Source organism: Sander vitreus, chromosome 8 (genome assembly GCF_031162955.1).
Source record: "Sander vitreus isolate 19-12246 chromosome 8, sanVit1, whole genome shotgun sequence".
Lineage (NCBI taxonomy): Eukaryota > Metazoa > Chordata > Actinopteri > Perciformes > Percidae > Sander > Sander vitreus.
In genome coordinates this window covers 2,727,272-2,754,757 of record NC_135862.1, presented here as the reverse complement: position 1 = coordinate 2,754,757, position 27,486 = coordinate 2,727,272, and the positions used below count along the sequence as shown (strand labels likewise).

General features: G+C 42.1%; 3 protein-coding genes across 7 annotated transcripts in view; 1 reads left to right on the top strand and 2 right to left on the bottom strand.

Annotated features, from left to right (window-relative positions):
• LOC144521778 (uncharacterized) overlaps positions 1 to 24,610 on the bottom strand; it is a 53,846-nt gene extending 29,236 nt beyond the window's left edge. The window contains exon 1 of the mRNA XM_078256385.1: positions 23,922 to 24,610. Coding sequence (XP_078112511.1) covers positions 23,922 to 24,114 — 193 coding nt within the window. The 5' untranslated portion in view covers positions 24,115 to 24,610. The remainder of the gene's footprint in view (positions 1 to 23,921) is intronic.
• Positions 823 to 4,948, bottom strand: LOC144521785 (uncharacterized). The gene is made up of 2 exons (XM_078256394.1): positions 4,431 to 4,948; positions 823 to 2,566 (listed from the first exon to the last, which is right to left on the bottom strand). The coding sequence occupies exons 1-2, from the start codon at positions 4,621 to 4,623 to the stop codon at positions 1,707 to 1,709; spliced, it is 1,053 nt and encodes a 350-aa protein (XP_078112520.1). The 5' UTR covers positions 4,624 to 4,948; the 3' UTR covers positions 823 to 1,706.
• LOC144521776 (uncharacterized) overlaps positions 5,111 to 27,486 on the top strand; it is a 35,495-nt gene continuing 13,119 nt past the window's right edge. Inside the window, exons 1-3 of one of the 5 annotated variants that reach the window (XM_078256381.1) lie at positions 5,111 to 5,843; positions 9,903 to 10,190; positions 11,702 to 12,379. In XM_078256381.1, the coding sequence (XP_078112507.1) occupies positions 5,651 to 5,843; positions 9,903 to 10,190; positions 11,702 to 12,165 (945 nt within the window). In that variant the 5' untranslated portion in view covers positions 5,111 to 5,650 and the 3' untranslated portion in view covers positions 12,166 to 12,379. Of the gene's footprint in view, positions 5,844 to 7,657; positions 8,136 to 9,902; positions 10,191 to 11,701; positions 12,380 to 24,964; positions 25,524 to 27,486 lie in introns of those variants that run through there. The other 4 variants (XM_078256382.1, XM_078256378.1, XM_078256379.1 and 1 more) reach the window with 4 other exon arrangements.

The window sequence follows — 27,486 nt, the reverse complement described above, 5'->3', positions numbered from 1 at the left end:
TACAGGAAACACAAACCCCGCTGCACATGACGCTAGTTAACACAATACTCGACAGCAGCTAACGTTAGCCTACCGCTAGCTAGTTAACACTATACTCAACAGCAGCTAACGTTAGCCTACTGCTAGCTAGTTAACACTATACTCGACAGCAGCTAACGTTAGCCTACCGCTAGCTAGTTAACACTATACTCAACAGCAGCTAACGTTAGCCTACCGCTAGCTAGTTAACACTATACTCAACAGCAGCTAACGTTAGCCTACTGCTAGCTAGTAGCTGGATTAAACACTGTTAAAATGCTGACAGCTAACGCTAAACGGTGTAAAGTGTGACTGTGTTTTACTGTAGAGGATTCAACACCGGGATGTAACAATCTGCAGCTGCCGTCGGAGAAAACAACACAGACGGTGCGTTCAATGACACTGGTAAACTACAGCCTCGTGGTGCATTTGAAGTTATTGTAAATGTCCTTTTCCCATCTGGTTGTTGTTTTTGTCGTTCAACAGCAATTTACTAGTGAAATAAGTTATTGTTATTGTTATACATTATTATTAAATCATTTAATGTTGACCATATGGCCTTAGCAATAAACAAGCCGTTCTTTAATGTCACCAACTGTTGTTTAGTACCCTTTTTTTCTTTCTTTTTTACTTTCTTAAAAGTATCGGTTCAGGCACCGTTAATTATGTATGTGATTAATTTCGATTAATTAATCACAGAGATATAATTGAGACTAGATTACATTTTTAATCGATTTGACAACACCTAGTTTTATATATATATATATATATATATATATATATATATATATACAGATACAGATGTAAAGATCTACAAAGTTTAATTTCATTGTATTACATGAAAAAGTGTTTCCTAAGCAACACAGTGCTTAGTTACCGAAACAGTGGCAAATATTGTATAAGTACAACGAACTACAGTTATTGTGGTGAAAACGTTTGCTTAACTGTACAACTGTTTATCGTTCATTTAACAGAAATTGAACAGATTACTTGAGCAGTTGTTACAATATTTGTTGTAGTAAATATAGATTAAACAGAGAAAAGGAAGATAAAACATTAACATCCTAAAACAAAGTTCCTGCACATCAGAACGAAGGGAATGGCTGAAATTAGTGAATGTGCCAGATTCTCCTTCCCTGGAGGTGCACATAGAAACAGAATCGCTCTGATATATCAAAGAGATAATGTGAGATCAGTTGTGGGCCATGTTGAAGAAGAAACAAGGATGTACACACTTAACCACACTTCTCTTTCAGTTACAGTTACATTTCAGTTGTGGCACAAAAACAGCATTTACAGTAAAGCAAAAACAGAAGAAATTGGCTCAACAAGCATCTCTACAGTTTCATTATCTCTGCTGCTCTCACCAACAAATGAAATGTTTTGCACGGCTACATGTAAATGGGAATATTGGTGGAATATTCACTTTCATTAGCCCCGTAAACAGCTTAGTTGGAATATTGTCTTTTTCGGAATTAGGGCAAAAACCAGAATATTATGTGCATGTAAACGTACTGATTGACATTGTGGGACATTGGGTTCAGTGTTCTCAACCTGGCAACCCTGTAAACTTTGAGTCTGGGGAGGAGGGGCCGGCTCTCTCCAGTATTCTGAATTTGGACTGCAGTAACCATTTTAAACGCTAGCTGTCAGTATTACATATTACACCTTTTAACAAGTAATTATTTCTAGCCTGTGTGGACGACCAAGTGTCTTTTCAGATGTTGCTTCAGATTGCTAGGGTCTGCAAATCGTTTACTACAAACTGAACAACTAAATGGTTTTTCCCCTGTGTGGACTCTCATGTGTCTAACCAAATTGCTAGGCGTACAGAAACTTGCTTTACAAACTGAGCAGGTGAAACATTTTTCTTCTGAATGAAGTCTCATGTGAGTCATTAAGGAGTTCTTCCGAAGGTATCTTTTACCACAAACTGAACAACTAAATGTTTTCCCTCCTGTTTGGACTCCAGAGTGTTTCTGCAGATGTTTCTTGCGCCCAAAGCTTCCAGCACATTCAGAGGAGATAACTGATGTGTTTCCAGTATTACATTCCACATCACTTACAGCTACTTCATTGTTTTTCAGAGAGTTTAAACCTGACTGAGGGTCCCTAGTCTCCTCCCAGTCTGCACTGTCATCAGTCTCAGATTCAGAGGAGTCTGAAGTCTTGTCATGAGTAGCTGGTTGTAATCTGAGTTCCTGGCTATCTGGATCTGAGTTCCTGGCTGGTTCTGGTCCTCCATAGTCCTCTCCATCAGCTTCTGTTCTCTCTGCCTCTCTGTTCTCCTCAGTTTGGCTTTCATGAAGCTGTGAGGACTGAGCTTTCTCTTCATCATCTTCACTCTTCACAGGGACAGAAGTGAACGGGAACTTGATATCAGCCTCCTCCAGCCCTTGAAGCTGCTCTCCCTCCTGACTGGTCCAGAGTTCCTTCTGTTCCTCTTTAATGTGTGGGGGGGGCTCTGGGTCCTCCTGGTCCAGACGGGAGCTCCACTCCTGCTGCTCAGGGGGAACCTCTGCTTTAACCACCGACAGCTGCTGGACGTCTGAGGAGAAGAATCAAATACATGCACACGGAGAAAACTGTAATTTACCGCCCAGCTTGTTTTCTCACTAAGGCTAAGTTCAGACTGCAGGTTTTAATGCTCAATATCACAAATGAGTAACACAACATCACACGTAGCACACTGTTTAAATGCTTAGCAAAATAACTGCTTAAATAACTTAAAGTGTAACTCTCGCCAAAATGCAACCTTTTTGTGAATGTACAGAATCAGAAGCCAACTTCAGCGTCGTACTCAAGGGGGTAAGCCAGCCTCCACAAAGCGAACCTCCTATGGCGCCATTTTGATGCTAACAAGCCATCACATCCCGTTAGCATCCCATTGACTCCCATTCATTCTGACGTCACTTTGACAGAGAATAACTTTACATCTGAAGCGTTTAAAGACTCTATTTGTCCGTTGTTTATTTCTGAAGAAACACGACAATGTATAAAAGGCTCCATTACCTTGTAGCTCACGTTATGGCTCCGTAGCAGACGTTTTTATAACAATAGGCTAACGATTGGGTCATAACCACGAGACTTCCTGTCTCATAGTAGAGGAGTTACCGTATAGTACAGGAGAAGCTCTCAGGCAGTTTGGACTTCCATCAGCTGTTTAAGTGTAATGACTAATGTTAACTATCATTTTAGTGATCAATAATGAGCCTGTGTCTATGTTATCTCCTTACATATACCTACGCTCTCCGTCTCTGCTAGATTGGGAATGATTGAGATTTCTCTTGGCACAGCTACCAGAAGACTTCCAACTTTCAGACAGGTTGCTCACGTCACATCTACGTCTTCAAGCTCAGTTTGCAGTAGGCCCGGCAAACTCAATTCCTTTTAATGATTCGGGTTATTCCGAGTCACTCACTAAACTGATCCGGGTTGCGCAAGTCACTTGAGTCAGTACTGTATGCTACATCCAAGGTGAGCTTTTGATTTGGATAAAATGCCATGTTTTTATTTAGAATCTTTTAATTTTATTTGGAAAACGTTATATCCATAAATGTAAATGGTCCGAAAGAAAACCGAATATTAATTTAAAAATGACATGAAATCATATTTTGAAACTTTAATAGGACTGACAAATAAGAAAGCCATCCGGACTCTGAACATTCACAATGACTTACAACCTCTTTAATGTTAACTCCATGCGCCTCTTTTTCATGTATGCATTTAATGTTTTCAATGTGTATGTGTATCTGTACTTGAATAATAAAAGTTTTTTGAAGACAAAAAAAAAACATGAGTTGTCGACGAGGTGAGCTTAAGGACATAATTGCATTTAACATACTACATGTATACACCAAAACCTACAGTAGGCCTAGCTAGGCTATGTGCAGAACATTTTATGTTAGACATGTTATGTCTGCGGGTCGGGACGGTCTCTCTCCGCTCACTCAGTCGCTTGAGTTGACTTGTGGAGTTGTTGTTGCCGACAAAATTGTAAGTTATAAAGCTTTTTGCAGCTAAGATGGCTAGCATAGGAGAAGCTAATGTTGCAAGAGGTTTGTGTGTGGCCATGTTATCATTTTATATTGAATTGTAGTAGGACTCAACGGAACCGGGTTAATGACACTAGAGACTCGCGATTCGTGAGTCAATTTAAAGACTCGGGTTAAAGATCCGAGGGAATCACGACTCGAACAGGTTTAGTTTGCAGCTGCGCAGTAACGCTCAGCCATCACCGGAAAAGTGCTTCTAATATACTTCACTGGTCTACGTTGAAAACAACGGCGTCACTTTGTCCATTTATTTAACTGTCTATGGTCGTACTTTACTTCAGCATCGGTTGTGAATACTTCCCCTTCCACTGGTTTCCCAGCAGATTAAATGTATAATAACAATGAAGCTGTACCAACCTGCTCTGTGTAACCGAAGCTGAGGGTTGAAAACAGCGTCCAGAAGTTTCTGTTGTCGCTCGTTCTCCTCTTTTGAACGACAAAGTACCTCCTCGTACTCTGCTATCGTTCTTTCAAACAGCCCAAATATCTCTTCAGCAGCCGCAGTTAGTCGCTGGTTCACAAAAGCTCTCAGCATTTGGACTTTAGACATTTCTACTAAATCACAGAAACGTTTCCTTCAGACAGACTCCGTTAAAACCTGTTCGCTCCCTCTGATATGTGCGCTGGGTTACTAAGTTACGTTCGGGTCCGTCTACTAGCTAACAAGCTTCGTAGGACACCAGAAGATAATGTAAATGTTTTTTAAATAAAGGGAACAGCACAGAGTCCATTCAGACAGGTTTATCTGGACACTGTGGGTCCATGAAACATACAGTTTGGTCTCTATCCAATAGTCTCTACGACTACCGCTGTGTGGCCGAGTTCAGTCTGCGTCTATATCCAGCTAGCTATGCTACGCTAACTGCTCAAGTTAGCCACGGTAAGTAAAAGTGCTTCCGATACTGCTTCTTCAAAATAAAAGTTGCGACACTTATCCAGTTTATGATGCTTCTGCAGCAGAATGTCGCCTTTGAATGTTATTTCATACGGTTTAGTATATTATTGGATTATTATTACTGATACCTTAAAATGTAGGCAGTATTTTCATGTTAGTTTAATCCTTGAATCCTGTACTTCTGTTCTGCTACACAAATATACATTTAAAAATAACTTGTATGTAATGTATAGGTTATTGTTTAGTCTGATTTTACCATAAATTATATTTTAACCGTTGGCTGTTGCTAAAATTAGGTCACGTTGGTTGTAGGTCAAGCTTAAAAACTTTTATTTTGAAGGGACCACCAAGTTGCAGCAGAACCGGATGTTATTATTTGAGCCATATGGTGTCTAACGTGAGAAGAAACAGCGGAGTCGGTTTGTTGTGCTGTGAAAGTGCGTGTGAGCTCCAACAGTACTGGTCCATCAGAGCCTCTGTGTGTCCGGATGAACCTGTCTGAATGGACGTTGTGCTGCTCACCTTCTTCCTGAATGTTTTACCTCTGACTCATCTCCCGGTAGCTACAAAGCTATTGACGCTAGCTTAGCATGCTAGCTGGGTAGCAACACAGTTTGAAGGAGAGCAAACGGTGTTTTTGACGGAGTTTGTTCGGAGGAAAAGTTTCTGTCATTGTGTGAAAATGACTAAAGTCCAAATGCTGAGAGCGTTGGTGGAGCAGCGACTAACTGCGGCTGCTGAAGAGATATTTGGGCTGTTTGAAAGAACGATAGCAGAGTACGAGGAGGAACTTTGTCGTTCAAAAGAGGAGAACGAGCGACAACAGAAACTTCTGGACGCTGTTTTCAACCCTCAGCTTCGGTTACACAGAGCAGGTTGGTTACCTTTACTTCTTCTCTCTGTTCACACTCTGGTTATACTGACATCAGACCGATATGGGTCAACTTTCAGGGCTTCTGTCATTCTGGTTAATCAAACCATGTTCTCAAATTACAAAGTAAGTAGTCTACGTAAAACTGAGGTACAGACACGTCAGCCAAAAGCCAGTTGAGGGCTCCAGACTAACTTTGTTTTACTAGGAGCACTATTAAATGAAAATGCGTGGAAGGGAAAAAATTTAGGGACGCACACCTTAATTTGACAATAGCACTATTTGTTTTGATGAGGTAAATAGTTTTATATTTGATCAGAGACTGTGCCAACGTGCCATTTACTTATGGCCAGACAAGGCAGTAGAGCTGGGCAATATATCGATATTATATATATATATATATATATGATAGTGATATGAGACTAGATATGTCTTGATTTTTTGATATCGTAACGTGACATAAGTGTCTTTTCCTGGTTTTAAAGGCAGCGTTACAGTAAAGTGATGTCATTGTCTGAACCTACCAGACTGTTGTAACTGTTCTGTTATTTGCCTTTACCCACTTAGTCATTATATCCACATTACTGATGATTATGTATCAAAAATCTCATTGTGTAAATATTTTGTGAAAGCACCAATAGTCTTACAATATAGACACACACTACAATATCGTTGTGGTATCGATATCGAGGTATTTAGTCAAAAAATATCGTGATATTTGATTTTTCTCCATATCGCCCTAGCCCTACAAGGCAGCCTATATGTATTTTATTTATAGAAGGAGCAGTGACATCTCTACCTCTCTCATCCAAGTGAGGGAGCGGTGCTGTGGCGTTGAGTGATGCTGAGAACGAAAAAGTGGCCGATGGTCAGCCACTGTTGTACAGCGGCATAAACTGATGGCCTGGCGGCACTGGCCGCTCGCTACACTGACCTGTGCCGGTTGTATTCCGCCGGCACACTGTTTAACGGGCAAGTGGAAGTGGTAGCCAACGAGTAAGTTCATATATAATTTCTGATGTACTCAAAGTTAATAGGCTATTAGAGCTAGCATGAGTTAACATCAGCGTTGTAGTTTAGTTTTTTGGTAGTGAGTATACTTACATCCCAGAATGATGCGTCCCAGAGTGACACCCCATGCGTATTTTGTATATGTGTGCACATATAGCATCAGCCTCATCTGGTTCATTTCCCGAAGTTTCTGTAACGTTAAGGTCTGCTTTAGTGTCGCTCGAAGCGGCAGTAGCTTCAGGGGCAGGCTTACCAAAAACACAGTGTAGTTTGAGCTCGCTTTCGTTTTATATCTCATATAGTAGTGATCCACATTAGTTAATTTCAAATTTGCCAATCAACTGTGGTGTTGTTCCTAAGTGACTTGCAACACATACAGGATGAATTTATAAAGTGTAAAAGTTCTGTCACAAAACAATCATCGTTACGTATCCTCAGGCTTTTGTAAGTGGGAATACGAAAATCCTTGACCTTACCTGGTGGGTATATGGCGTATACCTGCGTATCACGTAGACTACACCACTGGATTTACATCATTACTGCTGATGTTAAACCAAAGCCCGTCTACGGAAAGCCGTTCCACTCCCTATTCAGCCCCATTGTACTGAATCTGGTTGCATTTCCACCAGAGCTCCACTGGGGGTGATCGCGGTCCAGTGCTAAATGAATGGGACTCTATGGAGCTAGATGCTAAATGAATGGGACTCTATGGAGCTAGATGCTAAATGAATGGGACTCTATGGAGCTAGACAGCTAAATGAATGGGACTCTATGGAGCTAGACGGCTAAATGAATGGGACTCTATGGAGCTAGATGCTAAATGAATGGGACTCTATGGAGCTAGACGGCTAAATGAATGGGACTCTATGGAGCTAGATGCTAAATGAATGGGACTCTATGGAGCTAGACGGCTAAATGAATGGGACTCTATGGAGCTAGATGCTAAATGAATGGGACTCTATGGAGCTAGACGGCTAAATGAATGGGACTCTATGGAGCTAGACGGCTAAATGAATGGGACTCTATGGAGCTAGACGGCTACATTTGTCTCTTTCGTCTGATTGTCGTTGAGAAATCTCAGATTTGATTGTAGTTTTTGCAAGTTCAACATGGATTATAGGTCAAAAGTTGAATGAACGAGTTCTTGTGTCCTTTCGATTTCTTACAGGTTGAATCGTTGTTGCCCATAACACGCTAGCATTCTGCTAATGAATGCTGATTGGTCAGTGAAGGACTGATTACGACCAGAGATCCCGCTTGACGGCATCCAAAGCAGAACCAGAATGTCAGAGTGAATATTTGGTGGTTTTTAAAACATTAGCAAACCTCTTTCTAGCACGTGTATTAACAGAGAGAGTCTAACCTGTCAGCTGTGTTGTATTAACAGAGAGAGTCTAACCTGTCAGCTGTGTTGTATTAACAGAGAGAGTCTAACCTGTCAGCTGTGTTGTATTAACAGAGAGAGTCTAACCTGTCAGCTGTGTTGTATTAACAGAGAGAGTCTAACCTGTCAGCTGTGTTGTATTAACAGAGAGATCTAACCTGTCAGCTGTGTTGTATTAACAGAGAGAGTCTAACCTGTCAGCTGTGTTGTATTAACAGAGAGAGTCTAACCTGTCAGCTGTGTTGTATTAACAGAGAGAGTCTAACCTGTCAGCTGTGTTGTATTAACAGAGAGAGTCTAACCTGTCAGCTGTGTTGTATTAACAGAGAGTCTAACCTGTCAGCTGTGTTGTATTAACAGAGAGTCTAACCTGTCAGCTGTGTTGTATTAACAGAGAGAGTCTAACCTGTCAGCTGTGTTGTCGATGCTTCGAGAGAAAGTGATTACTGTCTGCAGTAGCGCCCTGTGCCGTGATTATAACCATCCTCGTACCTTGGAAATGACTTTGTTTAATGAGTGAGGCTTATATTTGATAGATTATAGCCCACCCAGAACATTTTAACTGTTGATAATATACCTTTTTTTTAATGAGCAATACAACCCATAAAATTCACTTTTCCACTCGTCAAAAAGTGATTGCAGCTCCTACCGTGTGTTTGAAAGGTTGTTCTGTCTCCCAATGAGCTGATTTAATGATGTTGAGAAACGTGAAAATATTATGGGTGTGCAAAAAATCGACTCGTATTCAAAGACTTCCAAAAAATCCCCCAAAGAATTATTTTATGTCTACTGCAATCACATGCTAGATAGATAGATAGATAGATAGATAGATAGATAGCACTTTATTGTCAACAGCATCCTCAGTGCATACTTTGGGAATTGATGAAGGGATATGTGAGCTCATCTGACAGGACTGTGGGGGGACCTCAGACCAAAAGGGTTGTGAACCAGTGTTGAAGAGTTTTAAACACGTTATCCTTTTGTTCATTAACCCTGATGACAGTGGTTCCCAAACTGGAGAGCCCAAGTTATAACACATCAACAACTGGTCCTTATATTTAATAAATACATATCTATTCAGTTATAGGTCTTAAGTCCAACTAATTGTTGACTGTAAAAACATCGGGGTAGACAAAACCTATTGTGTGTTTTCATGTTTGGTTCAGGAGATGTGATGCAAAATACATAATTTGGTTACGGTGGAAAGATAAATGGCCGTCACAAAGCAGTTTTGCGATGGCTCCATTTCTGAAAATGTTCAGGGCTCCAAACTGTACAAGGTACCAATTCAGTGCTTTATGAAAAGTGAAAATATCACCTGGACTATTCAGTTTATCCCTGTACTGTGTGGGACGAATCTGTTTAACACATCAGATTAACATTTTAGATTTTTACAATAATTAAAGCCTCTGTCCTGTTTGACAGGTCCTGATACGTCTTCTGCTTAATCTTTCATTTTATATAAAATGAATGGGACCAAACTAGCGATTGAGACCATAAAGTCATTATGATAATGTCTACTGAGTAATAAATTAAGTGAGAAGTAGGGTCATTTTCTCATAGACTTCTATAAAAACAGTCTATGGTCTCAGGAAAAAGAGAGCAAGTGTCCTGGTCTTTTCTCCAATAACAGTGGTATCCTATTTCTTTTGTTGTCTGTCCCTCCAGAGCTCCCACAGCAACATGTCTGTAAGGAGGAGGAGGTTCACTCTGACCAGGAGCTCAACATGCCAGTTATAACCTCTGTGGTATCAGAAGCAAACAGTGACCACCAGCTCCTCTCTCACAACTCTCATGACGCTGAGAGCCAAGATCAGAAAGGAGGCAAGCATGGAGACTCAGGATCAACTAGAAATGCAGAGCCAGAACCAAAGAAGAGACGGCTAAAGAGCAGAAGTCACAGGAACAACGTAGACAACACTAACATGTCAGAGATTCACGCTGATAATCCAACAGGTAAAAAGTCTTTCATAATGGGAAAGACTTAAAGTATAAATCAGCATTTCAGAGACACCTGATAGTCCACACAGGTGAGAAGGGTTATTTTTTGCAAAACATGTTGAAAAGATTTTAGCCAAAATAGTGGCCTGTTGGTCCAATTGAGAACTCACACAGGTGGAAGCTGTACAGAAGCTGTACAAGAACTTTTTGAAGAAATTAATCGCATACATAATTAACGGTGCAGTGAACCGATACTTTTTAAGAAAGTAAAAAAAACAAAGGGTACTAAACAACAGTTGGTGACATTAAAGAACGGCTTGTTTATTGCTAAGGCCATATGGTCAACATTAAATGATTAATAATAATGTATAACAATAACAATAACTTATTTCACTAGTAAATTGCTGTTGAACGACAAAAACAACCACCAGATGGGAAAAGGACATTTACAATAACTTCAAATGCACCACGAGGCTGTAGTTTACCAGTTTCATTGAACGCACCGTCTGTGTTGTTTTTCCGACGGCAGCTGCAGATTGTTACATCCCGTGTTGAATCCTCTACAGTAAAACACAGTCACACTTTACACCGTTTAGCGTTAGCTGTCAGCATTTTTAACCCTGTTTAATCCAGGTACTAGCTAGCGGTAGGCTAACGTTAGCTGCTGTCGAGTATAGTGTTAACTAGCTAGCGGTAGGCTAACGTTAGCTGCTGTCGAGTATAGTGTTAACTAGCTAGCGGTAGGCTAACGTTAGCTGCTGTCGAGTATAGTGTTAACTAGCTAGCGGTAGGCTAACATTAGCTGCTGTCGAGTATAGTGTTAACTAGCTAGCGGTAGTCTAACGTTAGCTGCTGTCGAGTATAGTGTTAACTAGCTAGCGGTAGGCTAACAGTTAGCTGCTGTTGAGTATTGTGTTAACTAGCTAGCGGTAGGCTAACGTTAGCTGCTGTCGAGTATAGTGTTAACTAGCTAGCGGTAGGCTAACATTAGCTGCTGTTGAGTATATGTGTTAACTAGCTAGCGGTAGGCTAACGTTAGCTGCTGTCGAGTATTGTGTTAACTAGCGTCACATGCAGCGGGGTTTGTGTTTCCTGTATCGTCTGTTTCAGAGCAGCAGAGAGAAGAGCAGACATATCAGTGGCACCAGATTTCCGTCTGTATGCAAACGTCAATATGGAATGGATTAATCTGCGTTAATTTTTTTTAACACATTTTTTTCTCAAGTTAATTAATCGAAATGAGCAGCGTTATTTTGACAGCCCTAATATATATATATATATAGATATAGATATACATACATACATGCATACATATGATTGTATGTAGTTTTATGTTGCAGCCTGTATGTCCAAGACAAATTTCCTTAAACTTTATTTACCTTAGGCAAATGCATAACCCAGAAAGAACATAAAACATAATTAATATATAAAACATACTACAAATTATGTAAAAAGGTCTTGTCAATGTGAAATTACAGTTTTCTAACAGTTTTCTCCTTGTGCATGTATTTGATTCTTCTCCTCAGACATCCAGCAGCTGTTGGTGGTTAAAGCAGAGGTTCCCCCTGAGCAGAAGGAGTGGAGCTCCAGTCTGAACCAGGAGGACCCAGAGCCCCCACACATTAAAGAGGAACAGGAGGAACTCTGGACCAGTCAGGAGGGAGAGCAGCTTCAAGGGCTGGAGGAGGCTGATATCAAGTTCCCGTTCACTTCTGTCCCTGTGAAGAGTGAAGAAGATGAAGAGAAAGCTCAGTCCTCACAGCTTCATGAAAGCCAAACTGAGGAGAACAGAGAGGCAGAGAGAACAGAAGCTGATGGAGAGAACTGTGGAGAACCAGAACCAGCCAGGAACTCAGATCCAGATAGTCCTTTACAACCAGCTACTCATGACAAGACTTCATACTCATCTGAATCTGAGACTAATGACCGTGCAGACTGGGAGGAGACTAGGGAACTTCAGTCAGGTTTAAACCCTCTGCAAAAACAATGAAGTAGCTGTAAGTGATGTGGAATGTAATACTGGAAACACATCAGTTATCTCCTCTGAATGTGCTGGAAGCTTTGGCCGCAAGAAACATCTGCAGAAACACTCTGGAGTCCAAACAGGAGTCAAAACCATTTAGTTGCTCAGTTTGTGGTAAAAGATACCTTCGGAAGAAAACCTTAATGAGTCACATGAGAGTTCATTCAGAAGAAAAACGTTTCTCCTGCTCAGTTTGCAAAGCAAATTTTTCTTTCAGTAGCGATTTGGTTAGACACCTAAGAATCCACACAGGGGAAAAACCATTTAGTTGTTCAGTTTGTAGTAAAAGGTTTACATTAAAGCAAACTCTGACAGAACACTTGGCTGTCCACACGGGGGAAAAACCATTTAGTTGTTCAGTTTGTGATAGAAAGATTTGCACGAAAGCAACATCTGAAACGACACTTGGTCGTCCACACAAGTGCTGAATCTGAGTTCCCTTGAATTGCATCCCTGTTTTCATCCACTTTCCTCCCGGCTTAGTCCGTCCCACCGAGAAACATGGGAGAGACGGAGGAGACATCCTTTCCTCTGAAGCATCACATAACTTCGTTAGCTGTGTGGGCGGAGTTAGCGATGGCTTTCAGCTGCACGGCTTCCGGGAAGGCTGCTCTCGTGTATCTCGCTTATAGCTCCTCAGAGGCCGCTCCTCCATCTTGGTGTATCCTCGCTCATAGCTCCTAAGAGGTCCCTCCTCCATCCTAGCTCCTCGGGGCAGGAATAAGAGCTTTGAGACGGCCTTCACGAAGGAGAGCCAGAACAACTTCCAGTTCAACAAAGGACCGAGGAGCAATCAAATAAGGGTACTGTTCAGGGCATGAAGTTAACTTTTTTTACCACCAGCCAGGTTTTTTTTGCCTCATAAAAGGTGAAAAACAGGAATTACTGTGTCTCTATGATCCTATCCTGTCCTATTGATGGTAGCCTACTCGTGGACATTGCGCCGTCATCACGTGCTGTAGTAGGGGGGCCCGCCTTGATAATCCTGCATAGGGGCCCGGTGTTGGCTCGTTACGCCACTGCATATAAGAGATGAGATGACCACAACAACAAAAAAACACTGGTGAATGTGCACCCTAACACATGAGTTGTTGCAAAAAGGTTGACATTTTTTTTGTATAGTTCTTAAAAATAAAAAAAATAAATAAAAAGGAAACTTGTTTTGGGTAGAATAATAATTACTACTATTAATGAATTACTCTGGGCTGAGATTTTCTAGGAACCAAAAAAGGCTCAGGATGCTGTAAATGTTGGTATAATATGAAAACGGCTGGTGGATTTAAGACACAAAATAATAATTTATTGAATGAATCAAATATGAACATATCTGTCATTGTCAGTGGCTTGTTGATCTTGACATTGTTAGTTAATTTCCTATCCTGGCCTGGGACACACAAGGACTTATTGGACTTTAACTTATCGTTGCACTTACAATAACGAGCGTAGCTGTCCTCAATTTAGGTCAAACTGTACATCTCATCTGCGTTTTTTCCTGCATCCACCGTGTGTGTGTGTGTGTGTGTGTGTGTGTGTGTGTGTGTGTGTGTGTGCGTGTGTGCAGCAGCGCGGGGGAAACTGAGCAACAGCCCCGCCCGCTGCAGACAGCCGACAGATTGAAAACAGCAGCCGCTGACTTTAGAGTGAAAAAACGTTACAGCGTACATTGATGTTACAATGTCTACATGTTGGCAGGACGGTCTGAAATGTTTCTGCACGGTCTTTCGCTGTACGTTTTGTTGGTAAATGTGAGATGTTCGAGTCACACGCGTCTCGCCTTCATAACAGAAACAAGGAAATGAATTGTACCCGTTCTCACTCCCGATTGGTCAGTGGCTGCACGTGGGACTGCTGAGATTGTATGAGTAATGAAAATGCGATAGGGGGGCCCCGGCTGTCAATCAATGTCTTCCAGTGATGCTGGCCCCTGATTGGTCCAGGCCCATAAGCAACCGCATACCCTGCTTACCGATAGTTACGTGTCTGAATCACTCACGCCAATTGCAAAATCCACCCGCATTTAGCGGGTGGTCGGGTGTTAATTCCATGCCCTGGTACTGTTGTTGCTCAGTTGGTAGTAAAAGATTATTTCTGAAGAAGACCTTAACAACTCTCATGAGACTTCATTCAGAAGAAAAAACGTTTAACCTGCTCAAACAGTATTCAGTATCAGTAGCGATTTGATAAGACACATGATAATCCACACAGGGGGAAAACATTAAGTTGCTCAGTTCGTAGTTCAAGATTCACACAGCTCTATTGTGTGAAAAATCACGTGTGTTATTGAGAGCAGTAGAAATAAATGAAGCTGCAGAGATACTTGCTGAGCCAATTTCTTTTGCAGCAGGATTAACGTTCTGAGGGCAGGACTTGGTTCAACCCTGATCAGCTAAAAACTGTCCGACTTCAGGCTGATACAGACTCATAGATAAGCTTTTTCAGCCAAACTGGAGCTACGCAATCAATGTAATAATATTGACTGTTGATTTGTGTCTATCCCATTCTTCATAAAGAAGTAATAACTGTTAAAAGTTATTATGACTTTTTTAATAATCATTTAAACTCCACCCTTTTTTGGGCTGATCTGAAAATTGATCCGATCCGTGACTCAAAACCGGGATCCGATCCGTGAGTTTTGTGATCCGTTGCACCCCTATTTGAGAGGGATGGGAAATTATATTGCAAGCCATTCTCTCATTGTTTTATTATTAAAATGCGTGGTATAGTTACATAACATATGAATTGCTCCAAATATAGGCAGTTTAAACATCCATAAGCAACCATATTGTCAATCTCAGCAACCAAACGCTGATGCCTGGTTGCCAAGCCGGCAACCACTTTAAAAAAGTTAGTGTTGAGTCCTGGCCTATACAGCTCTATGGTTTGAGCCAAATTATCAGCAGTCGTGAAACTGGAGCACAATATTTAACCTTCTTTCAGCAACGTTTCTCTCCAGTTTAAAGTCCTTACTGAGGCTAAAACAATAAGTTTACAACGGTGCCAGAAAAAAACCCAAACCATACCCAACAGTACTTCCTTGTTTTTGCTTTACTGTAGAAACTTTTTGTGCCATAACTGAAGTGTGACTGCATCTGAAAAAAGAAGTGTGATTAAGTTTGTTCATCCTCGTTTCGTCTTCAACGTGTCTTTGATATATATATCGTAGTGATTCTGTTTCTATGTGCACCTCCATGGAAGGAGACTCTGGCACGTTCACTCATTTCAGTAAAGATTTCAGTTCCAGTTTCTTTGTTCTGATGTGCAGCAACTTTGTTTCAGGATGTGAATGCTTTTCTGTTTTGTTTACAAAGTTTGTCTGTGTTAAATCTATATTTACTTATAGTTAAAGGTCATGAGTCTCGAGCAGAGTACATTGAACAAGTGAAACGGGAACAGAATGTACCGCTTCTCGTGAGAGCAAATGAGGACGAGACATAACACAGTGGCCTCCCTGGCGTGTGTTGTGTCAAGACAACAGTCCCTGTGCTGGAGAAGAAGAGGGGGCCCAAGAAAGAAAGTATAAGACATGAGGGGAAGAATAGATCGGGCCTCACAAGGTCTGACAGTCTAGAGATACCTGGACCGGCTCCGGCTTTTTGTCTGTTGCTAGGGAAACTTAGTCTCTGCGTGCTTTGTGATCCCACAGATCTGTGTATTGAAGCTCCGAAGCTTGACTGATTATACGAATGTATTTGACTTTATCTTATCGTCTTATTTTGCTCTTGCTTAGGATCAATGTAATACCAATTTAACAAATGTGCGGGGATATATAGGTCTTTTATTGGAGTAAGACACATTGTCCCAAAAGAGGGGACAAAGAGGAGGTAATCCCCAACACTTCACTAAAATGTGTTGTAGTAAAATCAGTAGGGGGGCTTCTATGTGTGGAGTAGTTTTGGAGACAGGACATATGCCTATTTGTTTTTTTTAAAAAGTGCTGTAGTACAACCAACAGAAGACTAATTACGTGTGAGGTAAGTTTAGAGACACCACTCTATTTAATAATGAAAATATTAAATGTTTTTTGGCTAAAAAGAAAAATCCCCAAAATTATGATTATGGTTATTTTTGATAACTACGTGTTGTAGTACAACCAGCCGGGGGCTTCTATGTGTGGAGTAGTTTTGGATGACTCTGTAATTATGACTTAAATGTTTTTGGCCAAATATATTCCCCAAAATTATGAATATTCTTATTATTTTTAAAGTAAGTGCTGTAGTACAACTACCAGGAGACAAGTTATAATTGAGGCAAGTTTGGAGACACTACCTTATTTAGTCATTAAATTAATAAATATTTTTGTTGTATCTCTTTTCGGTGTTGTAGTTTGTAGACGGTCCCTAAGCCCTCGTCTTAACGCCAGCTGCTCAGCTGAACTGGAAGTTGTTCTGTCCGTCGTCGGTGAAGGCCGTCTCAGAGATCTTATTTCATCCCCGAGGAGGGATCATCGAGGAGCTATAACCGAGGAAACGGAGAGCAGGCTTCCCGGAAGCCGTGCAGCTGAAGGAGTTGTTAACTCCACCCATACAGCTGAGGTATTTATGTCAGGCTTCAGAGGAAAGGACGTCTCATCCCTCTAAAAACACATTTGCTCGTTGCCTCTCTCCTCCGATGTTTCCTTCGTGTCTCTCCCGGGCTTACTCGGTGGGAGGGTCTAAGAAGAGGGAAGGGAGGAAGGGGGAGGGACGAAGGGGATGCAATTTTAAGGGCTTCGAGACATACCCATTGAGTCCATCCTCAGCTGCTTCATCACCATCCGGTACGCTGCTGCCACCCCAAAGACAAGGGCAGAGTGCAGCGTACCATCCGCTCTGCTGAGAAGGGGATTGGCTGCAATCTGCCGTCTCTCCAGGGGTCTCATTTATAAACGTGGCGTACGCACAAAACGGGGCTGAAAATGTGCTTACGCCACTTCCCACGCAAAGGTTGTGTTTTATAAAAAAACAAACTTGACGGGAGAGTGTGCGGTCCTCCACGCAAACTCTGACCCATGCGTACGCACATTTTGGAGACAATGGGAATTGGCGACGCAGATGGTGAGGTGGTGAACTGAAGTCAGACTGCAGAAAGTACATGTGGGAATAATGTTTACTCGTAATATTTTTATTTAGTATTGATGCATCACGCACTTTTTTTCACTCCATATCATCCATGTTATCATGAAGATTAAATCCAGCAGTCTTATTTGGATGGATGGATGGATGGATATTTAATCGGTGCTGTCTCACTGTCACAGAGTCCGCTACGGAGCACAGGAGGAGGAGGAGATGGCCCGACTCCATGGAATACAGGATAGCATACAGAACACAGTGTAAATAACTACAATATCTGTCTTTAAAACATATCAAATGTCAAAGTCTGAAAATACATGAGATGTGTCACCTTTTTCAGCACTTCTGAGTTTGCAGGTATGTGTTAAATCTTATCATATAGGTCTGGTATATCGAAGCTGCCCTCGCGTGCCGTAATGCCTGCCGTTTTGATGACAGTATTAATATAGGTAGTCTATAGATCAGGTTTCCCTACACTATGTGAGAACAGGCCGAAATTATAATTCAATTTGCAGGAATTCACGAACGTCTGAGAAGTTTTTAGCTTTTTCCCCAGCCAGTCGTCATGATCCGGCATATAGAAAGACCTGCCAGGGTCATTAACATACTGATCAGCACTCATGATGTGCTTTGCATTGACTATTTATGGTCAGGGGACGGACTGGGGCTAAAAAACAGCCCTGGACTTTGTCCCAAATAGGCCCATCATCCGGCCAGTCGCCCCTAGCCGTGCACGACAGACACTAGCCAGGATGTCCTGATACTATGTCACAATACTGTAGCCTGTCAGACAAGGTATTCACAGCAAGTAACCAATGTCAAAAAAACCAATGATGATGATTGGGGTTGTGTTTATTAATGAAGCCTCAGCCTTTAAATAAAAAACAAAAAAGTACAGAGTATTACTGACAACACTTTCAGAGATAAAGTAGGCCATTTGCTGTACCTGAACATGGGGATTAGATATATTGTAGGCCTATACCAAAACTACACAGAGTGTTAGTTACTATATACTATAACTTATAACTATTCAAATATAATGTAAGCAAATTTAATGTTGGGGAAGTAAAAGTTTCTTGAGAAGGGCACTATTCTCAGCAACTCTGTCTATTATGAGGTCATTGTCGAGGGACATGAGGACGTCCTCTGTGGACAAAGTGCAAGCTAGGATTTTTTTTTCAGTTAAATGTGGTGAATTATTTAGCCCCCCTTCCCTGTTTGTTAGCACGTTTAGAGTGGTACCAATGCATGCCTGATGTTTTTCCCGTTTAATTTAATACCGTAGTCTTCATCGTAGCAGCAAAAGTGAGCTCACTACAACCTCTCATATACAACGAAGTCTCAAGTCTCTGGCCATCTGATCGGTCCCTAACACTGTATTTGTTAAATCTTGTTACACTTCAGTTATGGCACAAAAAACAGTTTCTACAGTAAAGCAAAAACAAGGATGTAAGGACTTTAAAGCTATAGCGTAGTTTCTGTCGCCCCCATGAAGAACTTTAAGTAATGACTCATTTGGCAATGGCTTGAATGTAACAGACGTTAATATCAAAAAAGTTACGCACTAAAGCTTTAAACTGTTGCGAAAACATTGCTGAATAGTAACATTTCCTCACTGCCGATACCATAGAGCTGTATGCTAGAAAACAAAATAAAGACAAATAAAAACGATTGTATAGTCATTTTAGCTGAAAACAAGCTTATTTTGAGGTCTGTAGCCGCCTTAAGTCTGACAGTTTATAGCTGATTAGTGTTGAACAAAGACTTGAACTCAGCGAGCATCTCTGCAGCTTCATTTCTTTCTGCTGCTCTCACCAACACACTTGTGACTTTTAACATGACAAACTGAACAACTAAATGGTTTCTCCCCGTGTGGATTCTCATGTGTTTAACCAAATCGCCAGGCTTACAGAAACTTGCTTTACAAACTGAGCAGTCGGAACATTTTTCTTCTGAATGAAGTCTCACGTGAGTCGTTAAAGGGATACTTCACCGATTAAGCTTTGTATCAGTAGAAACCTGGTAGTATTTTCGAATGACCGTGCTTCCCTCCCTCATGTCCCCCTGAGACTAAATTTCTCTGTATTGTGGGTCTGGAAAAAAGCCTCTAATGACGCAAAAATCGTCATTTAGCGCCATCGGAGGCATTTTTGCCCAGAGGCTATGGATTACAGCCAGCTAGTTCTGCATGTTTTCAACCCGCCCATAGGGGGGTGGGACTGTCACTACCGATGCGAGTCGAGTGTCAGCCATCTTGAAGCTAAGCTAAACAGGCTCTCTCTTTTCAACAATTATGTGCATTCTGCATACCACACATGTGTACTACCGGGATACATTGGTACAGATCGGAGAATATGCAGGAAACTTTATTACAGATGGAATACGTGACACACTACGCGAGCTTCGGGCTGCTACGGGAGACCAGCACCTCAGCCCGCGGTGTCGCCCGATGCCGCTAGCCGGGTAAGGTGACATCGAAAGCGGTGTGCGTAAATGCAGAAAACACGGACCGAGGGCAGGAGTTCGAGCTAGGTGGAAAGCTAACGCTAGCCGGCCACCTGTCCCATTCTTCCTGCTTGCAAGTGTCCGCTCATTAGACAACAAACTGGACTACATCCAACTTCAACGAAAAACTCCCAATGCGAGTTCAGAGACTGCTGTGTTTTTGTTGTTGTGGAAACATGGCTGAACAACAGTGTACCGGACTGCGATCCAGCTACCAGGCCTGCTAGCCTTCCGAGCACATGCTTTGTCGGGTAAGACTCGTGGGAGGTGGGCTGTGTTAACACGGACACAGACTGGTGCAGAAATGGGGTGCTTTTATCCAGCTACTGCTAACTGCTGGTGGAGTTTGTGACTGTCAAATGTCGACCATTCTACATTACACGCAAATCCACGGCTGTGTTTAGCACTAATGCTAGTTTGCATTAGCTGAACTTTACGGACCCTATAATGTGTGTGCACTAAATGTAGCCTGTTTCAGTATGTCGTTTTTATATATTTTAAATGTGTAACACCACTCGATCCACGGTGAAATGTTTCGTGTATGTGGTTGAAATGACAAAACACACTTGAGCTGACTTGACTGCCTTACTGTCTATGTCTGTAACCGTTAAGCGTGGCTTAAGAGTTGTTATCTTTCATTCACATGAGCCAAAAAATACATTTTCTGGCTTTTTCTCGGTCTATGAGGCACCAACTTCTAAAATAATTTCACATTTCTACTACATAAATGACCCAATTTAATACATATTCATCTTTCCAACGGTGAAATATCCCTTTAAAGAATTCTTCCGAAGGTATCTTTTACCACAAACTGAACAACTAAATGTTTTCCCTCCTGTTTGGACTCCAGAGTGTTTCTAAACCGACCTTTTCAAGAAGCTGGTTGAAGGAATGAAAGCGGGACGCTGTGTTCACACGGTCTAACAAGTCCTCCGCCGCTGGTAAACTTTGAAATGTTTTGCACGGCTACATGTAAATGGGAATATTAGTGAAATATTCACTTTTATTAGCCCCGTAAACAGCTTAGTCAGAATATCGTCTTTTTTCGGAATTAGGGCAAAAACCAGAATATTATGTGCATGTAAACTTACTGATTGACATTGTGGGGACGTTGGGTTCAGTGTTCTCAACCTGGCAACCCTGTAAACTTTGAGTCTGGGGAGGAGGGGCCGGCTCTCTCCAGTATTCTGAATTTGGACTGCAGTAACCATTTTAAACGCTAGCTGTCAGTATTACATATTACACCTTTAACAAGTAATTATTTCTAGCCTGTGTGGACGTGCAAGTGTTGTTTCAGAGTTTCAGATCTTGCAAATCTTTTACTACAAAACAAACAAGTAAATGATTTCTCCCTGTGTGGACGACCAAGTGTCGTTTCAGATGTTGCTTGTGTGCAAAACTTTTACTACAAAACAAACAACTAAATGGTTTTTCCCCTGTGTGGATTCTCATGTGTCTAATCAATTCGCTATTGAAAGAGAAATGTGATTTACAAACTGAGCAGGTGAAACGTTTTTCTTCTGAATGAAGTCTCATGTGATTCGTTAAGGTCTTATTCAGTGAGAAGCTTTTATTACAAACTGAACAACTAAATGTTTTTCCCTCCTGTTTGGACTCTATAGTGTTTCTGCAGATGTTTCTTGTGGCCAAAGCTTCCAGCACATTCAGAGGAGATAACTGATGTGTTTCCAGTATTACATTCCACATCACTTACAGCTACTTCATTGTTTTTTCAGAGAGTTTAAACCTGACTGAGGGTCCCTAGTCTCCTCCCAGTCACCACTGTCATCAGTCTCAGATTCAGATTCAGAGGAGTCTGAAGTCTTATCATGAGTAGCTGGTTGTAAAGGACTATCTGGATCTGAGTTCCTGGCTGGTTCTGGTCCTCCCCAGTCCTCTCCATCAGCTTCTGTTCTCTCTGCCTCTCTGTTCTCCCTCAGTTTGGCTTTCATGAAGCTGTGAGGACTGAGCTTTTCTCTTCATCTTCTTCACTCTTCACAGGGACAGAAGTGAACAGGAACTTGATATCAGCCTCCTCCAGCCCTTGCAGCTGCTCTCCCTCCTGACTGGTCCAGAGTTCCTCCTGTTCCTCTTTAATGTGTGGGAGGGGGCTCTGGGTCCTCCTGGTCCAGACTGGAGCTCCACTCCTGCTGCTCAGGGGGAACCTCTGCTTTAACCACCAACAGCTGCTGGACGTCTGAGGAGAAGAATCAAATACATGCACAAGTATATTGTCAACATGTTTATTGACTACGAGCCTGGTAGGTCTCTCAGATCAGCAGGTACTGGTCAGTTGGTCGTGCCCAGAGTTCTTTCCAGGAGTGGTGAAACGGCCTTCAGCCATTATGTTGCCCACTGCTGGAACCAGCTTCCGCTGGATCTAAGGCATGCACCAACTGTAACCATTTTTAAAATCTAAGTTAAAGACCGTTCTCTTCTCCAGAGCTTTCAATTAGTCTTGCTTGATGGTATTTTAGTTACTTTATTATTTGTTTTTTTATACTATGTTATGCCTTTATAATATGTTTGTCTTCTCATGTATCTCAATTGTATATTTGTTGTTGTTGTTGTTGTGTTTCTGCCTGTAAAGCACTTTGAATGACCTCTGTGTATGAGAAAGTGCTCATAGGTGCTGTAATTTACCGTCCGGCTTGTTTTCTCCCTAAGGCTACGCTCAGACTGCAGGTTTTAATGCTCAAACCAGATCAAGACTCTGCGCCCCCCTTGGATCTTTGCCGCCCCTGAGTGGTCCCCGGACCCCAGGTTTGGAACCACTGTTTTAAACCACTTTAGCCACGGTGAGATGTTGTGTATATGGTTGAAATGACAATAAAACACATTTGAGTTGAGTTGAATGCTGCCTCACTAGGCTCGTTGAGATGAGCTGCGCCTCGCCCTGTAAAGTGGATGAGAGCAGTCGGGACAGTTTTCAGCCGTTTCCAGCAGCCTTCAGGATGAGCAGGAAGTGACAGAAACACTCACATCCTGTAAGGTCCGATTCCAATTTCATAAAATGACACATATATCAGCTCCTACACAGTCTCCAGTTGTTTTTATTCTGACAGAGTAGCTGTCAAAATGCTCTACATGCGATCTGTTGCTGACGTTAACAAACAACAGACTGTAGATGATCCGTCATCTGAACAGATTCAGTCTCTCTGACTTCTAAACGTAACTATCAGCCACATAACGTGTTCTGTACAGAATAAGCCTTTAAATCAGACAAATAGCAGTTAAAATCCTCCAAATCAAAATCAATAAAAAGTTTATATAAAACGTCATCATGTTGAGTTGATTCTGAACCAATCGGCTGTTAGATCAGCTGCGGGGATGGCGTTTCCCAGCATGCCCTGGGTCCGCCTGGGTCTTGCAGTCGGTGGAGAGCAGCTGCAGCGCCTGGCTCTAAAAAAACTGCGGCCGCCTTGAAGAAGACTTCCAACTTTCAGACAGGTTGCTCACGTCACATTTACGTCGTTCATGCTCAGTTGGAGGCTGCTCAGTAACGCTCAGCCATCACCGGGAAAGAGCTTCTAATGTCCTTCACTGGTCTCCGTCCAGAGACACGGGAGCTGTTGGTCCATTATATACAGTCTATGGGACACAAATCTAACCGGCATGCATTGGGCGGCGATCGCTGCGCAGACCCTGGCTCATCTCGAACGAGCCTACTGTCCGATCTGTAAACAGTAGGTGTGGCTTGGGAGTGGACTCGAAGCGAAGCAAGTGCATTCTGGGATTTGGTGTCTTTCATCCTTATGAGCCAAAAAACACATTTTCTGGCTTTATCTCGGCCTAGAAGGCACCAATTTCTATAACTTTTTCACATTTCTACTACATAAGTGACCCAATTTAAAGATATATTCGTCTTTCCAACGGTGAAATATGCCTTTAAATAATAACCACTAGCTATGATAGCCAGCAGTTTAAGAACAGAAACGTTTATAATGTTACATCCACGTTTCAGGCTTTACAGCATACAGCCCTCGGATGTATTATAAGAGAATACAAATGATGAATTACAGCCATTATATCAATTAGTACAGGCACTGCAGGCTGGTAAGTTGATGTTCCTCAAAATCATACATTCGCTGATATATAGACATGTCTTTCGCCATGTAAAGTCTTTACAGCATACAGTCCTGGTTATAATAACAATGAAGCTGTACCAACCTGCTCTGTGTAACCGGACTTCAGGGTTTAAAACAGCGTCCAGAAGTTTCTGTTGTCGCTCGTTCTCCTCTTTTGAACGACAAAGTACCTCCTCGTACTCTGCTATCGTTCTTTCAAACAGCCCAAATATCTCTTCAGCAGCCGCAGTTAGTCGCTGGTTCACAAAAGCTCTCAGCATTTGGACTTTAGACATTTCTACTAAATCACAGAAACGTTTCCTTCAGACAGACTCCGTTAAAACCTGTTCGCTCCCTCTGATATGTGCGCTGGGTTACTAAGTTACGTTCGGGTCCGTCTACTAGCTAACAAGCTTCGTAGGACACCAGAAGATAATGTAAATGTTTTTTAAATAAAGGGAACAGCACAGAGTCCATTCAGACAGGTTTATCTGGACACTGTGGGTCCATGAAACATACAGTTTGGTCTCTATCCAACCTACTCTGTGTAGCTGAGATCAGTCTCCGTCTATTTCTAGCTAGCATGCTACGCTAACTTCAGTTAGCATTCTTGGCTAACGGAGATGAAGCTGAGGTTAAAACGTCCACTTGAACAAGTCTATCCAAACATCCGGGTTCTGGTGGTTCACCCCGGTTGTAACTGATGAGCTACGTGGCTGAAAGAGCAGGACTCACGCTGGCAACAAGGACACAACAAGGATGTGGGAACAAACTTCTTCAACCAGACTCCGCACTGCTCAGGGTTAGCCACGGTAAGTAAAAGTGCTTCCGGTAGCACTTCGTCAAAACAAAAGTTGCGACACTTTTATCCAATTTATGATGCTTCTGCAGCAGAATGTCGCCTTTGAATGTTATTTCTTACAGTTTAGTATATTATTGGATTATTATCACTAATACCTTAACATGGAGGCAGTATTTTCATGTTAGTTTAATCCTTGAATCCCGTACATTATGTTCTGCTACATGAATCTATATTTAAAAATAACTTGTATGTAATGTATATGTTATTGTTTGGTTTGATTTTACCATACATTATATTTTAACCGTTGGCTGTTGCTAAAATTAGGTCACGTTGGTTGTAGGTCAAGCTTAAGAACTTTTATTTTGAAGGGACCACCAAGTTGCAGCAGAACCGGATGTTATTATTTGAGCCATATGGTGTCTAACGTGAGAAGAAACAGCGGAGTCGGTTTGTTGTGCTGTGAAAGTGCGTGTGAGCTCCAACAGTACTGGTCCATCAGAGCCTCTGTGTGTCCGGATGAACCTGTCTGAATGGACGTTGTGCTGCTCACCTTCTTCCTGAATGTTTTACCTCTGACTCATCTCCCGGTAGCTACAAAGCTATTGACGCTAGCTTAGCATGCTAGCTGGGTAGCAACACAGTTTGAAGGAGAGCAAACGGTGTTTTTGACGGAGTTTGTTCGGAGGAAAAGTTTCTGTCATTGTGTGAAAATGACTAAAGTCCAAATGCTGAGAGCGTTGGTGGAGCAGCGACTAACTGCGGCTGCTGAAGAGATATTTGGGCTGTTTGAAAGAACGATAGCAGAGTACGAGGAGGAACTTTGTCGTTCAAAAGAGGAGAACGAGCGACAACAGAAACTTCTGGACGCTGTTTTCAACCCTCAGCTTCGGTTACACAGAGCAGGTTGGTTACCTTTACTTCTTCTCTCTGTTCACACTCTGGTTATACTGACATCAGACAGATATGGGTCAACTTTCAGGGCTTCTGTCTCCTGAAAGGTTGGTCATTTCTGGTTGATTAAAGCATGTTCTAGCACTCTTTTTATAAAGTGATTGATTTCTGACGAAGTATTTTCACAGTGTGGTATAAAATATATTAGTACTTTTACTTCAGTTAAGGATCTTAATACTTCTTCCACCTAACCCTGAACCTGAACACAACAGGACATCACACAAATGAGCCATTTAATCGACACCCCTACACTGCCGCACTACCCTGTGGAAAATCGCCAGATCCCCTTTTGGCTATTTGAACGCAGCCTTAAGTCACTACAGAGAGGGTCGGGCAGTCTGGTAGTCTACAACGCTTTCTAAATATTTTTGTACTCCGGCATCTGAGGTGTGCATTGCCTCCTTGGTTGTGTTGTAGAGCGATGGCTTTTTATCCATGTTGTCACATACTTTCTTGGCTCAAAAAGTCTTACAGAGGGCCCATTGATGCTGATCATCATCAAATTGCTCACATTGGACAACAACAGTGTATATCTCTTGTCTGTGCATACATTGTTCATGAGACTGAAGTCCCTTTCACACTCAGCAGTGCTGCAAGGGATCGTCGTCGTGCATCGTATGAGTGGTTTTAGGCTTTCAGGCTCACTGTCTGGGTGCTCGAGGAAATCTCTCATACCATTTACTACTTGCTCTTCACAAAGATTGAACCGCCTGCACAGTCTTTTGTGCCTCCCATTGCCGTATGCCAGGTGTTGATGGCCAGTTGCTCATATCCAGAATGCTGAAATCATGAAGCATTTCACTTTCAAATGAGAGGCGCTTCTCCATGTTGTTAATCAGACTTTGTAGGAACTGCTTTGCATTGATTGGTGTGAGCTTAGCATTTGACTCGAGTGGAACTGATCCAAATTGTCCCAAAGCCTGTGCTGCCAGTGCCTCCTTTTAATTTCTCTCCTGGGGTGTCTTTGAATGATGCCAGCACTCTGATGGTGTGCTCCAAAAGCTGGTCTGCTCTCAAGAGTGTGATTGAATGGGCCTGGAGTTGCTGGGACAGTTTGCAAGCTCAGACAGTGCATCATACATGAGTCCAAGGTCACACAGAAATTCCTCGCTTTGCATACGACGTGCCAGGCCTCTGTAAGTTTGTCTCTCTTTGCTGTTTCTTGTTTCGTCTCCTGCAGCATTTTCAAAGTGTCTGAGTGCTTCATAGGATCTCCACACAGCCTTTACAGAATGGAAGCTGCTGGCCACCCAACGCGTAGATAAAACTCTGCCAATTTTCAGGACTCGTGAGCCCACTTCTTGCGCTGCTAACAGAAGCTCCCGTGAAATCTTGTTAGACTGACTGTACAGGTTGTGGATCTTCTCCATGAAGGCTTTGAAGTGATTCACTGCCTCATCCACAGCATCAGGTATAGCCAATTCCAGACGGTGGTTCATGCAGTGCCATGTGAAGAGGTTAGGGTACCTTGCAGTGAGCCTGGTTGCCACACCAGAGTTCTTGCCTAACATGACACTGGCTCCGTCAGAAACAAATGAGACCCAATGTTTTTTGAAGCCACTCTTCACTGAAGCCTGCAGTGTCTAGACAGTTAAGTAAAGCTCCTTCTATACCCTCTGCCCTTTGGCTCTCCAGCTCAACCAGCTATAGGAACACAAATTCAGGAGTAGCTCCATCTACTGAGGCTTAAACGTTTACAATCATGGCAGATTTGTGGCTGAGAGATGTAACCTCGTCAATGAGAACAGACAATTTGCTCGTAGATGACACAATACTGTTAACTATTTTTTTCTGCATCTCATTTGCTATGTGTTCCACAATTTTTGTGGAACTGTACCTCGAGTGGAGACTAGTGCCCATGTTAACACCATTTTGTTGCTGAAGCTCAATAAGATTGACGTGGTCAGTGAAAGGT

Excerpts from the sequence above, each read along its gene's own strand:
- LOC144521785 (XM_078256394.1), bottom strand. The coding sequence starts at position 4,623 with ATGTCTAAAGTCCAAATGCTGAGAGCTTTTGTGAACCAGCGACTAACT. Across the intron at positions 2,567-4,430 it reads GCTTCGGTTACACAGAGCAG|ACGTCCAGCAGCTGTCGGTG; the intron begins GTTGGTACAGCT and ends TCTTCTCCTCAG.